At 40.5% G+C, this 16,940-nt stretch overlaps 1 protein-coding gene across 1 annotated transcript; it reads right to left on the bottom strand.

Annotated features, from left to right (window-relative positions):
* Positions 1 to 6,020: 6,020 nt before the first annotated feature.
* On the bottom strand, positions 6,021 to 8,157 carry LOC112881651 (bZIP transcription factor 44-like). The gene is made up of 2 exons (XM_025946441.1): positions 7,123 to 8,157; positions 6,021 to 6,721 (listed from the first exon to the last, which is right to left on the bottom strand). The coding sequence occupies exons 1-2, from the start codon at positions 7,300 to 7,302 to the stop codon at positions 6,422 to 6,424; spliced, it is 480 nt and encodes a 159-aa protein (XP_025802226.1). The 5' UTR covers positions 7,303 to 8,157; the 3' UTR covers positions 6,021 to 6,421.
* Positions 8,158 to 16,940: the final 8,783 nt, after the last annotated feature.

The raw sequence follows: 16,940 nt of genomic DNA, 5'->3' as shown, positions 1-16,940 counted from the left end.
CAAATTACAGTGGCTGGAATTTTTTTTTTTGCAATCCCCTTAGAAAACTGTAGCCTTTGACTTTGCTTCAATTGACATTGGCTTACTTCAGTGCATCGCAGGCTCTGTTGACGTTATCCCTAAACCAGAACCCACGCTGTTCCAGCAGAGCAATCCTTCAGCTACATACAACTCTGGTTTATTTAATTGTGCCACTCTTTGATGGTCAAAGTTGACCGGAAAACGTATTGTGGGACAATATGATGGTTTTTATGTGTATATAAAATCAGCAAAACTTCCTCATACGCATAGCAACTGAAAACTAAATTACAATATGATTGTAGCCCGGGTTAACCTTTTTTATGAATTTTCATAGAAGTTACTAAAAATATATAGTTTTTGGACCAACAGTTTCATTTGTACACATGGCAGTCTGTGGTGGTACCCTGGATACAATATAGTGCTAGTAAGCTATTAATGTGCTATCAAGTCAAATAGAGCATCAGCAAATCGAAGTACATTACTCCAAGATCACTTAAGACTTTCCTTTTTATTAATAGCATGAACCCATTAATAAGTTAATTAAGATAGATGTGCATAAGCATAGAATAATAAACGGCCATCAGCTGACGTAGCCCACATGACAACCTGCCTATATAAACCACACAACTCTCAGACCAGACCAGACCAACTTCTCAAAAATCCAATCCCAACCCGAAATGTGTCTCATCATCCTCAACCAACTTTTCACATCTCAAGATGAAGATGAGGATGGGTGCTCATGATCTGAAGCTCAAGGGCCTAAGAGGGCACTCAGCCTGCAGAAGGCCAGGCTCTACATCATCCGCAGATGCGTAGCGATGCTCGTAACCTGGCATGATTGATCTAGCAATCAGGAGCAAACTTTCCACTTGTATCCTACTTTCTAATTGTTGGTTCGTTGATAGGGGATTCTGTAGGCTGCATCTTTTACCTGAATCCGTGATATATGTAGCTGTATATACTTCGACAAAGGATCCAGAATCAGGAATGAATGACAGCTTCAGTTGAAAATTCGAGAATTGATTTCGACACTTATTTCTTTTTAGATTAATTTCTGAAGTTTAAGCCTTCATGATGAAATGTTGGCATGCAAGATGCAACTTAATGATGCCAGAGTAATCAGGCATCATATTCAACATAAAGACCGAAGCTTTAGACTTGATACCACTGAGTAATATGGTCAAATGCTTTGGTCAACGAACCAGTTGTCATCGTTTCCGGAGGTTAATTAGCTCATGGTCAACTCTTTTGTCTCAAGTTTACTTGTTGGTTGATCCTGCCATTATGGAGCATGATTTCAGTCGAAAAATAAACTTCCCAACTGTAATTGCTGGTTAACACTTGGGCTGACTGCTGACTTTGCACAAGTAGTTGACAATGGGATATTCAAGTTGCACTTCTTAGTTTTACAATTCATATGTTTGCCTTGCACTAAGGACTGAATATGTGGCACGATAAGAAAATATATACGCAATTTAATTGATGAATAAGACTTGAACCATCAAAAGTTTGCTACATGTAGATTCAAAAAGGAAAAAAATGATTTTGCTGCCAAATTCATGGTAATGTTCTCATGCAACCAGCATAAAGCTGCTGTCTTATTAAAGCCAAATACATAAAGACTCGGAAGAGTGTCACATTCCTGCGTATCATATTATCTCTCTACCACTGATTCAGAACAAATGCATCCAAAAGTGTGGGTCCTAATTTGCAGAGTAATATTGCACTACCTCCTGTCAGCAAAAGCTGACGTTTTGGATTTTTGGCTGTCGGAAAACACCAGCTTTTGCTGAACGGGGGGAGTATGTGCTAAAGTTAAATAGATCACAATAGAATATTCCAACCTACTACTTCTGATCCTATCTACTTATAATCAGGACATCGATGAATTTTTATAGTAAACATTTTCTTACTACTTACTCCATATTGAATTTTTTGGTTGACGTACTTAGCTCTTATCAGTGAATGATCATAAAGGTTGCCTTCTTTAATTATGCCTCCCAGCACCAAAATTTAATTTAACATTTGACTTTTCTTTAGTTGACATTAGCGGAGTATTGTGCATTCTCTGTTTGTGTTATCTGTAAACTGGAGAACCAGTGTCTCAGCAAATGAAGTCTTCAGTTAGATGCTTCAGTTCTTCTTTACTTGATTTTGTCATTTTTGGAAGCCAGGTTGACCTTAGAAAAGTATGAGTGGACAATTTGAGGACCTTTTAGGTCTAAGAAGCCCAACAGCATATCCTCGTATTGGCAGTTGAGCATTCTGTCCTCCTAATGAAAACCTGAAATAAAGTACTACCTCTTCTAACAAAATACATGTCACTTTTAGACAAAAGAAAATGCAATCGAACTTTTCCAATATGTTTTCAAATATTTAGGTCAGAATTACGAAAATCTTAGAAGTAGATTTATGCTGAAAAGTAGTAACATGATAGTAGTTTTTCTGTGAATATATTGTGATAGAATGTAGTGGTGAAATTTGTGTTTCAAAGACCATTCGATGTGACTAGGGCCCGGTTCAATATTTCTACTACATTTCATAACCGTCAGTGATAAAAAAAAATTCATAATAGTTGTTTGGTGTGTTATGCCATGCTGTGAGTGGACAGTTCATAGTGGAGGAATTTTTCCCTGAGAAATCTAAATTATAGAATTTATTTCTAAACAACAGTCCCTGGTATCATAATCATCTTATCTTAGTCACTAACAACACATTCAATTTGTCAGTAATGCAGTACAGGCGATGCTAATATATATGTTATAGGTTTACGATCAAGTCAAATAGGCATCTGTACATTGGAGTAAATTATTCCAAGATTCTCGAAGACTTTATTTCTTTATGATAAGCATGAACCCAGTGATAAGTTAGTTAAGTTAGATGTGCATAAGCATGGAGTAAAAACAGTAATAAGCTGAAACAACCCACATGGCAACTGCCTATATAAACCACACAACTCCACACCCAAACCTAACCGAAGTTCAAAAATTAGATCCAAAAGTAAAGCTGCCTCGTTATCACTCGTGATCTTAAGATGAAGATCAGCGCTCGTAATTTGAAGCTCAAGGGCCTCAAGAGGGCTCTCAAGGAGCAGAAGGTCAGGCTCTACATCATCCGTCGATGTGTCACGATACTCGTATCCTGGCATGATTGATTGGTTTTTTTACCAAACAATCATCAGTAAATTTGTCAAGATTTTTTCTTTGCTGTTCTATTCGTTTGTTCTTCAATGGTTTAGTGCAATGGCTGCGATTTTGGCCTAAATCTATGATGTATGTAGCAACTGTACATAGTTTGGCAAAGTAGGCAGAATCAAAAGGAGCTTCTGTTGAAGTTCGAAGTACTATTTACACCTTTCTTTCTCTTTCGATGTGGCCTTGCCACAAATTCTGAACCTTTAGGCCTCCTTGACATGTTGACGATTTGGCATGAAGACACCAGATTTTTCTTAGCGCACAAGTAAGCATCCACATAGGCCACAAGAGAGGTCAGACCATCAGGCTTGATGTCACAATGTAATTTGGCCAGCATCAGTTGGCGCCATTTCCATGTCATGTCGATGGTTCGCTCTCGTGTGGTCATATTGTGACTCCCATTTTCGACAACACAGTTGCTGTGCTTTTGATCATCCATGGCTCAATATGCCAACTACAGCAAGTGTCTCACTTCGACTAGATAACGTTTCTCAAAGGTTACATGATTTGTAAACAGAGGTTGTCAGTTTGATCTCTACAAAGAGTGGATCAGGTTTACAGACTTTTCAAAGCGAGCTCAGGTTGCTTCTAGTAGTTTGCTCAAGATTCTAAAATTAAAAGAATCATTTCCTTAGTTTAATTCGGTTGATATGGTATCTAATTATCTAGCATGGGAAGTTACAAAAGTTGATCCGAGTGCTAGTGCTTGTGGGAGCACATAGCTTTTGGGAGAGCACAAACAGTGCCTACCTCGCTCGTGAAATAAAGGAGGATGTATAGTGAAATGCCACGGGATCCCACTTTGCAAAAGTTGATAAGTGCTCCCACTGTTCTATAGTTCCTACCAAGACACTGAGCTCTCCATCTTTTTGGTCTGTCTTCTAGATCTTTTCTACTTCTCATGGCTGATATTGGCAGCCATGATAACTGCTATTTTCAGGAAGTAGGTGTCTGTTTTCTTTTGTCTGAGAGTTGTTAAGGATCTGTCCTCCTTTTAGGTTTTCAGATCTGTGGAAGGGTGGCCACACTACACTATGGTAAATTTATCCAAATGAATTATGCATTCAGAGAAGATCTTTTAGCGTAAATGTGATGCCGTTATTATTATTATTATTATTATTATTATTATTATTATTATTATTATTATTATTATTATATACATATGTGTGCGTGTGTTCAGACTTGAAAGCTTATTTGGAAAATAAAAAGGAAATGGCAAAATCTTCAAAATGGTGCTGCATAAGTTCATAGGTTGCATCAGACTTCCTCTTTTTCCCCTTATTCATTAGATTATTATCGTTTGTTTTCTTTGTGAGCAAATGTTTCCCTGTCATAACTTTTTAAAGTTAAGATGTCCTTGCTCTATTGTGTACTGCTATGGAAACAGAGATATACTTTACAACTATATGCATATTTCATTTTGATTCAGCTCGTTGCAACACAATGTAATTGACATTGACTTGCTTTCATGGATTAGAAAAATATTTACATGCAATATTTCCACAAGCCTTACTTTTTTTTTAATTTCATAAGGCACAAGAGAAGATGAAACTCATACAGTGTGCTACGATAAGCTAAAAAACTTCTGATAAAATTAAACCAAACCTGACAAATTCAAAAGGCACTTAACGGAGGCTCAAGCTGACCTAACTTTTCACTCTATTCTTGATGCCGTTAATATATTCAGGAGCTGAAAGTTTATAAGACGATCAAAGTGATACTACTCGATCGAAAATGCTTTCTTTTACATAAACAAAGCATAGAAGTTTCTGCGATAATAAGCAAATGTTTCTTGTTTCAAAAGAATAATTTGTATTCAATTTAAATGACAATCACCAATTTTAATGCTCTTTTGATTACAATTTAATATTTACGATTTATTTTGGATCATTACTTTTATAAAAAAAATTGTTAAATCAATTTTAGAATTTAGGTGCGGTATACCAAAGAAAATATGCTTCTAGTTAATTATGAAACAACTGGAACATAGACACGCATTCAGACTCTTAAGGGCCGTCAAACCCAACCCTAGTCAGCATTATCACCTCAATCAAATATAGATGAAAAATAAATTAGAAGTCCACCTCTAGGAGTTATAGAGAGGCACAAGTTAACTGCTGCAGGAGCAGAGATATGATTGACATGTACATGTCTATTTAGTTTTAATTCAGCTTATTGCAACAGAGTGAAATTGAAATTGACACTGGCTTGCTTTCTAGGACTAGAAAATTCCTAGTCTTCCTGATTTTCGTAAGGCACAGGAGAAGTTAAACTCATAATCTCGATCCCATGGTTATACTAAACCTAGACTTATTCATAAAGCTCTGAACACTATCTTCGGTGCCGTCAGTATACACAGTAGCAGAAGTTTATACGGAAATTAGCAGACAAAAAAAAATGCCTTCTACTGTTCTACAAAAACAGTTCGTATAAGTTTTTGACAGACAAGCAGATGAGAACCAATTGTCATTCCTCGTTTCAAAAAGAATCACTTGTCATTCCAATTAAAAATTTAAACAACAGCCTTAACCACTATGACTGTGAATGCTCATTTGATTATAATTTGACATCTAGGAGTTTTTGGATCTCCATCTTTAGAAACAACTACATTTTGTTGATTCACTTTTATAATTTAGCAACCTAAAGCAAAGAGAATCTTCTTCTTATCATACAGCAGGAGCATAGACAAGCATAGTCTCAAAAGCCGTCAATCCAAATCTTAGTAAACATTATCACCACAATGAAACATAGATGGGAAACACATTAGAAAGTCCACCCCTAGGGGTTATAGAGAGGCGCAAAGGATATCAGGAGCCATCAAATCAACATCTTAATAAACATTATCATCATCATTACGCATTTATGCATAGTTTCAGCCAGTACATAATCCCCTGCCTTTCTCTTTCAGTCTGGCCCAATATTATTTCCCCTCTACCCCCTCAACTACCAGAGCACAACAGCCTCCACCTCACACAATGCCAAGCACAACTTCGCCATTTTCCCATCCTTTAGGCTCTACCACCAGCAACAAGAAAACCAAAACATCTCTATCGCCTCCGAAATACACAATTAAGAGAGAGGCATCAAGCATACATCAGTAGTGACACAAAGGCCCTACATGGTTGAAAAGAACTTGATGCCTGACTGCCTCCTTTCCTTCTGGCCCTACCATTATGTCATGTAACAACCACTTCTCTCTTGTAGAGCTAGAAGCACTGGTACAAGTCTATTGGCTGCTGGTTCCATGTGCAGCTGGCACCAAGAAGATCATAGGAGCTGCTGGATGTGATGTTGTTCACCATGGCTGGATTTGCAGGAGCACTTGCACTGGTGCAAGTGATGGTGTTCATGTAACACAGGATCTCAGTCAGGGCGCTCAGCCTGCTGTCCAGCTCCATCTTCTGGGTCTGCAGAACAGAGTTTTGTGCTTGCACTGCCACAAGGTTTTGGCTGGTTATGCTTAGTGCCAAGCTGAGCTGTTTGTTCTGGTCCTCCAGCTGCTTTACCTGTTTTACGACACAATACCATACCTCTTAGCGATATGAATTTGACCTTTTCCTCTTTCTTATGCAGGTATAGTTTTGGTGAAAAATCGAAATATGGTTAGAGCAAATCATGATGTTAGATTTATTTATTTGTTGCTTTATTCAGTGAATTGGCTAGCAAGCAACAGATGATTTTGTGGGGGCCTTGGGAAAAGGCAGCACAATTATTGAGCTTGTTTGGCCAGATATTTCAAGTGGCCCTTTGTTCACATCTGTTTTGCTTTTTCACCTGCACATGAGTGCAAGCCTACATGAATAAAAAAACAGAGTAATTACGATAATAGAACAAAATTATTGGATCTATGCTTTCATCATGAACTATAATAGACTTATGCTAGGACATAAATAGCACATATATATACCTGTGAGGTGAGGTCGTCAAGATGCTGCTGCTTTCGTAGCCTAGACCTCCGAGCCGACTCCCGGTTCGACTCCTTCCTGCGCTTCCTCCTCCTCTCCATCTGGGCCTGGAGGTCCAGGTCATCCTCCGATCTGGAGCTCCGGGTCCCCAGACTCGATCCAGATGAGGTCCCACTTGACATGGTCACGTCTCACCACCTCTTGTGCACTCTCAACTATTTTAGCTCTTATTTATCACGTATACGAACCCCTTTGTTACTACCTTAATTATATCCTATAGGGAAAACTTAGTTAATTGCAAAATTACAACTAACTACAGGGAGGCTACTGAGAAGACATAGAACCAGTAGAGGAAGACAACGGAGAAGGACTGCACAAGGCGGGTGATGGTGGAGCCGATCATAAAACCAGAAAGGGGGTGCTCGGACAGGACGAGCAACAACATCTAAACAGAGCTGCGGCTTCTTTGCTAGTCTATCATCAAGAACAAGGATCAAAGTACTCTTCTTCAGTTAAAATTAGAATTTGTTTGTGTATGTATATGTATGTGCGCGTCAAGAAAGGGTAGGTTCTTGCTCAAAAAGTTTGGCAGAACTTCCCCTTGGAGAACTGATGGTGAGAGAGGAAAATTTTATCAGAGCCTCCCCCTGAAAACTGATGGTCAGCGCAGAAAATTTTGGCAGAACGCCCCCTGGAAAAGTGAGTGGTCAGTGCAGAAAATTTTGGCAGAACCTCCCCTGGGAAATCGATGTTCTGAAGAGGAAAATTTGACAGAACCTCCCCTTGAAAATCGATCTTTGGGACCAGAAATTCCGGCAGAACCTCCCCTTGGAACGAGGAAGTTTCAGAGACAAAGGTTGGAGTTCCAAGGAAAGGCTGGGCTGAGCTTGCAGCAGGTCAAGAGACTCAAGGTGTGTCAGCAACAAGCCGTGCTGTTACTGAACAGACTAGGGGAGCTGAAGGGCAGAACGTAGTGGTGGAAGGAAACCTAGCAAGTGAGGTGGGGAGGAGGGGAAAAGGGAATTGAAGCCTGGAGGAGGGGGCCATTTATAGCTGAAAATTGGGTGGTTTCAGAGAAGAAAAAATTGGCAAAATGGACGATTCTGGTGGAGGAGAAAAGGAGAAGGTAAAGTGTAGACAGAGAGGGAGAGAGGTGTTTGGAATCTTCTGTGGCATCTGCTGGCAGTGGAAAGATATAAAAATTGTGGGCTGATATTCGTTGTCACTGGTTTGATTGATTGCTTGCGACATCTGTGGTCTTCTGAATAGCCCATGGTAGTCTTGTACTTGTTTTGAGCAGAAAGATCAGGAAGAGATAAATAATTGCGAGAGGGGTTATCTTGATTCTTCATCAGGAGTTGGAATACCTCCTAGCTAAAAGATTGCATCATCAAGTGTGAACATGGAGAAAACAAGGCTCCTCCTTCCATTTCATATTACGATTCCAAGAAGCCGTCTGATTCATGAACTCGTTAGTGGGATCAGACCTCTAGTTGCGATTAATGAACTGAATCCGATCGGCAAGACAAATTATGAGTGTCCTTTCTTCACTTTTAAGTGCGCGCACGGTTTACGCAAGCGAAATTCCTTTGAATATGGGTTATATTAGTAGCTGAAGCAGTTAACCAGACTGGAGAAATCTTGAAGATATTTCAATAGCGTGCCAGAAACGAAAGTCGGAAACAAAACTAGTCACCGAAAAAACTGACAGCGCTTGAGGTGCCTTCTATCTGTTCGTTCTTTGTAACGTATTCTGATAAATGTGAGCTTTTTGAGTGTGCTATGATACATATATTTTGAGAATATATTCTCGATGTCGATGTCAGTATTGCTAGATATCCTTATTGCCAGAAATATCATCATTTGCTAGTATTTCCAGAGTAGTTTTATGTAAATTGATTAATATATAAATTCATAGAAACTGTAAGAAGCAACATAATATAGTTAATAACACTTGCTTGCATCTCCTTGTAATTGTGACTAATGCAAAATGGCTCTGATCTGTCGAGTTTGTTGGACCTGAATTGACCTGGCGCCACTCCATGATGGCGCACAGCCATCAATTATTGTGTTGACAACAGCAGCATGGCATGTAGTCTCAACTAGAATCCAAGCAAAGAGCTGAGGAGAGAACTTTCGGTGAACGATCGCTGAAAAGTCTAAACTCGAACAAAACCATCCTCTTCGCCGACCATTTGCTGACAGCTGAACTTGCTTCTGTGCGTTCTGATCATCAGGCTTCTCCGGCAGCGTTCAGTTAACTTCCTACTCTCATTCCTGAATACTTGCAGGATGCTGCAAACACCGTTTCAGCCACACCTACCAGAAAACGTGAGCCTGTCTAGAAGGGTCGTCAACCTTTGTGTCCCTTCCTGATTGCGCACACATTTCAAGTACCATAGGTAGTTGCGCGTAGCATTTGTAGCATGCATGTACTGACTGTGTATGTTTCAACAACTGAAAACTATTACCATTTTTTTCATCAGAGCATGATCAAGACGTACGGTCTCCCCCACAATCCTGAGAAAATGCATGTCAACTGCCAAACAATAGCAGTTTGGCGAAATAAAAAGAGATGTCCATGGGCCAAAAAATGCTGATGTTGAGTTATAAAAGGCTAATAAGAAAAGTGTGGAGCAAGATGCATGGGGTCGGCAATGACATGTTTAATCTCAGATCACACTTAGCTTTAACTTGCTTACAGCGTACGCGAACATATAATATATTTTACTGCTAGTACTGCCTCTCTAAGCTTTGCATCCAGGACCAATGGACCATCCATGATTTTGTTTTGTTGATTAGCAAGTGCCATGATTTACACATACAAAAAGGAAAAGCAATGGGAGCATATATGCATCGCGTCGCTAGCTGCTTTCCAAGTGGCGCGGGCGGCTCCATCGATCGCGCGGACCAGGTCAAAAGCCGTGGTTTACGTGCCGTCGCCTTGTGGTCAATCAACACGTACGCACGTCCCTACATGTGCTCGTTGCATAATCAAACATCACACCAGGTGAAGAAAGTAATAAAGGAATCTGCTACAATAATGTATGCCCAGGGCAGGATGAGATGTTGCCCAGATGGAGACGGTGGACAGGTAGTACTCTACTAGAGTGCTGCTTGGATGATGCAGTTAAAACTAATCACTAATAAGTTACAGAGGTACGGTAATAATAAGCCAGAGTCTTGCTTCAGCGTCCTTGTGTTCTTTCGCCAGTCAATTAATTTCGATGAGCCTGAGAGCTTAGCCTTTGTTCTCTTGGTTCATGCGCCTTCCTATATATCCCCTATCTCAACTCGACCAAGTATTCGGATCGGCTACCTAGCTAGACGTTGGAAAGCCCGAAGAGATAGAGGCGGATGGGCATGCATGGTCTCGCCAGATTCTTCTTCCTGCTGTACGTCCTATAGCCTCCTAGAATGAGGCAGCAACCACACATAGCTCGCCACAACCGAGATGCTGTAGGGGCTTTTCATTTTATATAATTTGAAATCTAGATTCATCTCAAATTATAATTCATTTATTTATCTTGTTATAACCATACAATCTAAAAAAATCAATGGGCCAGGTATATCGCATGGGGGACCTCGTAATATCTAAGGTCAATCTCAATACATAATTTTATTGTACAGTTACTAAGACTAAAAATTTGGTAATCAAACCGAATAAGCGTCATGAGGACGAAACTCCTCCATCATCTCATAAAACTACATCTTCTCTCTTCTCATAATGAGTTATCATATCAGCAAATTTACTGATGTAATATAAAATTTAGTGTTCATAAAACTTCTTATAAAACTCTAATGAGACTAGTTTAAGATATCAGAAGAAACAAGAACACATTGCTGTTCAAGTATACCTCCCTTTCAATATACTAGTCTAGAAACATATATACTAAATATGCACTCCGATCCGCTGTTCAAAATTTGAAAGCATCTAGGCTAGGCCAATAGATACAAATGGTAAGTTTCGGTGATTAATGACCATATATGACTAACGTGTGTTTTGAAGGAAATATCATTTATTGGTTATGTCTCCTATAAAATATAAAATATGAAAGCAGACCCCTCAATTTGCATAGAAATGTGTGTCAAGGACTCGGACATGAAGATTAAGGATCTTTCTTGTATCAAGTGTCATAAGCGTAGTTCAGATTTTATAGTTATTAATCTTTGATCGTACTATATTATTAAGAGGGATTCTTGAGCTAGTAGCTTGACCTAGCGTAGCTGGGCTTTGAAATTATGCACACTTGCTCAAGCTTAGTCCTAGACAGTTTAAAGAAGTCAAAGCAACACTTGGAAGAAGAAAAACTCAAAGAAAAATTCAACTCCAAGTCACTGAATCAAGATGGTGCAGAAAACAGGCGACCAGTTAAACCGACGCTTTGAATTTACAACGGGTCGGTGCATTGAAGATTCAAATGGCGATCAAGCGAAGAAACCTCAACTGCACCGGTTAAATCAACGGGTATCACCGATTTAACTGATGGTACCAATGAAGACACCGGTGGTTTGGTCGTTGAATGCTCCAGAAGGTTTTTTGGAGTTGGAGATGGCTGCCTTAGCAATGTCTTCATCACCGGTTAAACCGACGCATGTCGGTGCATTGATGTCAGCAAAGGAGGCAGTTAGGATTCAATGGCTATTATTCACAGCTTAGTGTGACCAGTTGAACCAACGCATGACCGATTTAACCGACGCTTCAAACTTTTAGGAAAAGCTGTTGGCAACAGCTATGGCCGGCTCTCTAGCCTATATAACCACTTCCCTTGGGTCACTTGCTGCCTTTGACACCCTGAATATCTAAGGCCACTCCAGAATGGAAGAGAAAGACTTTGAGCCATGAGAAGAAGATCTTGAGCTTGAGAGTTGATCCAAACAAGAAGAAATCATCCATTTGAGAGTAGCAAGTGTGTTTGACCTTAGGGTCAGCTTAGTGTAGGTCAAGTGAAGGCTTAGGAGCTTGTTACTCTTGATGTTTGTCGGCACCTAGACGGTCTTGGTGACCCGGAGGCTCTTTGTGAGCTCTTGAAGTTTGTGGGAGCCTCAAGAATAAGAAGATTTTACGTGGTTTGAAGCTCGTCGCTCTGGAGATGGAGAAGAAGAATTCTTAGTGAAGCTTGCTTCTTTACTAGGCAAAGGAGCTCAACCCTTGGTGGGTGCTCCAATGTGGTCTAGGGAGGAGCGTCAATTCCTCGATACCATAGGAAAAAAATCTAGTTGTCCTGTATCTGTCTCATTTACATTCAATTATTTACTTTGATTTTAGTTGTTGTTACCTTTGTTTGCTTGCTTGTTAAGTAGGATCATTACCTTCTAGTGTGCTCTCTTGACTAGGCATACTGTGATCTACACTAGGCAAAATGAACATGTTAGTGTGTTTACCTACTTAGAATCATATTGTTACTGCGCTCTAGTTGATAGTTTCAAAATTTATAGATTGGGCAACAGAAGTGCTAGATAAGGATTTGGTAGATTTCGAAAATATCTAATCATCCCCTTTCTTGGACCGCGTGAGATATAGTATTGAACAGTTAAATGCGTTGTAATAATCAGTAGTATATATGTTTGACACACTGGTAATAATTACTATCCATGCATATACTACTGATCGATTGTGCCATGCGACGACGATGCAACCTCGATGACTAAAAAGTATTGATGCCAAGATGATGACCGATGCATAACCCATTCTTTTTCTTATGCTATGAATATTTATGCTCGACACTGTAAAAAATAATTTGTAGGGATGTTCTCTCTTTTAAGACGGCCCAAAAGATAACCCGCTGCTATAAATTGCGCGGGATTACTGTAGAAATTTACCCGCCCCTGAAAATGCATTTTTAGAGGTAGGTGATGGCGTTACCCGCCTCTGGAAATGCATTTCTAGTGGCGCGTGATAACATGACCTGCATCTACAAATAGTCCCACGCTAAAAAATTCAACCTTTTCATACGATCTCGGATGAAGTCAAACTTTATATGAAAATTGTAGATATTAATGAGACCTACAATTTTGTAGTTGATAAATTTTTCAAACTTAAGTCATACTTTGAGGTTTCCATAATTTTAACCTTTGTATACTCTGAAATATACTTGGCATATTTTTTTTATCTATAATTCACAATAACTATAGTGTAGAAGTTTCACTTTTCTTATTTGTTTTGCTATATGTAAAGTTTTAAATGAATTTTTGGAATAAAGTAAAAAAACATTTTTACCCTAGAAACGATTATTAGCCGTCACCCGCCCCTACAAATCAATTTAGATTTAATATAAAAGAATAGCATACCCCATAGAGTCACAAGTGACTGTGTAGTGTAGTGGAGAGGAAGATACGCGTAAGTCTTGAGGTATGCCGTTCGAACTCCGGATGATGCAAGTGTGCATATTTTATCAAAAAAAATTTGTACCTTGACAGTACAAAGGCTTGTGGTGGTGGTTGGTTGGCTGCAATAATATTTTTTTCTTTTTTCTTTTGCTATTTTTGCTATTTTTATTTTTTCATTTTCTGAAAATTGATTTGTAGGGGCGGAATGGCATGACCCGCCTCTAGAAATTGATTTCTAATGGCGGGTCATGCCATGACCCGCCCTAGAAATTATTTTTAGGAGCGGATGCATTACCCGTCTCTAAAAATAGCATTTCTAACTGCGAGAAATAGGGACAAATACCGCACCGATTCTCAAAATAAATTTTTACCAACCTCTAAAAACTCCCTTTTAAGTACTGCGAGCCGCCTAAAAAAGAGTACGTCAAAATATTTTAAGTTTTATTAAGTTTACAGAGAAGAGTATCAATATAGCATTAATTAGGTGTACTACGAAGATATGTTCCGTCATGAATCTAATTACGTGTATTTGTCATCATAAGTTTTTCATGTATATAAAGCTAGAATAATGCTCCTTTTGAAACGGAGGGACGGAGTAAGTCGTATCATGGCGCAATACCTTTTGGGGCGGCCGGGAAAGTAGTAAAGCTTGTGCGTGGGATGCGTCACCATGGTAATCGTCGTTGATTAAGCAAAGCATTACGACCCTGCTGTCCGGCCCTCTACCTAGCGGTAACCAGCTAGTGGTAGTTTTGCTTAATTACGTTAGTTGTCCGTGACCTCACCCCCACGAAAAGATGCAAATAAAGGCGGTCATTGAACGAGTGGTATTATCCGTGGGCGTGTGTAGCCGTGCGTGGACCAACGCAGCCCGGCCATCTACGTGCGCATGCGTTGTTGTTCTAGAGTACCAGCACGTAACAGTGGAGAAAAGGGATCAGGAGATAAGAGAAGACGACGAACAAGATAAAAAGAGAGTGCACCGTGCCAGCGACACCGGCCGATGATGTGTGCTTGCTTCTGGATGCTTTGCGTGAGCCTTACCTGGATGCTTCTGCGGCGGTGTACGTGCTGCGAGGTGAACACTGGTCGGGCGCACGAGGTCGGTGACGTGGCACAGCCCTGCTCCCAGAACGTGGGATGGATCATGATCTTGGGCCTTGGGCCAAAACTGTTCATACACCTACACGGCCCAAACCGTTCATCGACCATCATCATCGAGAGTTTTTTTCAAAAAAGGGATTAAAAAAAACTAAAATTCGAAAAAGGGGTGCCAGTTGGGAAAATTTAGAGAAATGGGTGCCTCCCGCCCGCTGAACGGGCGGGACGCGTTGGGCCCGGGACATCCCGCCCACCCAGCGGGCGGGATGTCCCCCGAGGGCCTCTTCGCAAACAATTTCTTCGCGAAGAGGTCCCTGGGAGGGCATCCCGCCCAACCAAAGGGCAGGATGTTGTGCTGAGGGGCATCCCGCCTATTGGTAGGGCGGGAGGTCCCCCACAGGCTATATAAGCCGCAACCTGCCCCAAAAATACCATTTTATCCAGCAAAAATCAGAAAAAAGAGAAAGAGAGGAGAGGAAGAGAGAAGAGGAAGCGGCGAAGCCCTGTCCACACGTCGATTTTGAGGTATATTCTCATTCTAGCCATATAAGTACTTGAAAATAACTATAATTTAGGAAATATTTCTTAGAGTAGTTATGTTTTAAATAGTTTTTAGTATTTTCATTTATTTTTAGTATAATTTATAATCTGAATAGTTTAGAATCTGTAAAATATAATCTGAGAGTCGCTGAAATTTAGGATCGTCGTTCGTTGTGTATTAATGTGTAGTATAACTAGTTTATTAATGATTAACAGATATGTCTTCCGAGAAGGGTATTTTCAGTATATATTACGGAGAAGGAAATGTGATTTATGGGCCGAATGGGGTAGATTTAAGTGAATTCAACTGTGCGGTCAGAGGAATTACCAGACCGCACGAGAGGACATTTGAATCCCTATGCAACTGGTTATGAGGGGATTAAGGATTAATCAGGAGACACACACTGTGAGTGTTCAATGCGTCATAAATCGTACCACTCACGCTTTGATCTGGGAGCTTATGCCACTTGCAAGCAACGAGAACTGGTTAACTTATCTGCAAAATGCAAGTCATTGGCAGTGGCCACTGGTACTCCTTGTCAGTGTGCACCAAAACCCTTCGATAAACATTGAAGCTGCTCTGGGGGATGAAAATATTGATGAAGATGTTGAGGAGGCAAACATTGAGGCAGATGGCACCGCAGCACCTCAATGCGTGGCTGATGAGAGGGAGAATATACCCTTTATTGTTGAACAGCTGCAAGACGAAGAACGTGAATTGGATGAAGCAATGAATGCCGATTCGTCTGATGATGACGATGATGTGCCTCAAGATTGGGTAAGCAGCGACTTCAGTCATCTTGTCGTAGATGACGGATGTAGCTGGCCTTCGGATTGCAGGGAGAATGAAATTATCCAGGGTGCAAGGTACCACTCAATTGAAGAGGTGAAGGAAGCTGTTAAGTGCTGGTCTCTCTCTCTTATGCGAGAGTTTAAGACAGTCGAGTGCAAATCTCGTAAGTACGATTTGGTATGTGTGAAGGATGGCTGTCCATGGCGGGTGCATGCCTATAAGGGTAAATGGAAAGATTATTGGGAATGCTCCATTGTCACTCAGCACACTTGTCATTTGCCTGGGGTGCAGAAGAGCCATCGCAACCTCACGTCGCAATACATCGCAAATGAGATGTACGGGACGATAGTAGAGAACTTGTCATATGAACCAAAGTCTATTATCAGGTACATTCAGGAAAAGTACAAGTATACCATCTCGTACAGCAAGGCGTGGAGTGCAAAACAAAAGGTGTTGGAGATGAGGTTTGGTACGTTCGAGGCTGCATATGATAATGTTCCTCGAATGCTGGTCGTCCTATGTCAGAGAAATCCTGAAAGCTACTATGATCTGAAAACTCTAGACAGAGGAGAAGGTCCGCCCCACACATTGCAGCGGGTCTTTTTCAGTTTGGGTCCATGCATTAACGCATTCCATCACTGCCGGCCTATCCTGTGCATCGACGGGACCTTTCTCACAGGAAAGTATAGATTGCAAATGCTGACAGCTATTGGAGTGGATGGAAATAATCAATTGCTGCCTGTTGCTTTTGCTTTTGTTGAGAGTGAGAACACAGACAGTTGGTACTGGTTTCTGGAACGGGTTAAGCTTGCAGTCGTTCGGGATAGGGAAGATGTCTGCCTGATTCATGATCATCATGCCGGCATACTGAGAGCAATTCTAGATTTGCAGCAGGGGTGTGTGGAGACCGGAGAGCCGCCCAAGTGGCGTGATATTCGCAGTAGGTGGTGCATGAGGCATATCGGTGCAAACTTTTTCAGTCAATTCAAGAACAAGCACCTTATGGATATGTTCAAGAGGCTATGCAAGGAAACGAATCAGCAAAAATTTAACAAG

The sequence above is a fragment of the Panicum hallii genome, chromosome 2, assembly GCF_002211085.1.
Source record: "Panicum hallii strain FIL2 chromosome 2, PHallii_v3.1, whole genome shotgun sequence".
In the NCBI taxonomy this organism is placed as follows: Eukaryota; Viridiplantae; Streptophyta; class Magnoliopsida; order Poales; family Poaceae; genus Panicum; species Panicum hallii.
Note: the sequence above shows the minus strand (reverse complement) of the source record. Positions and strands in the feature narration are given on the sequence as shown.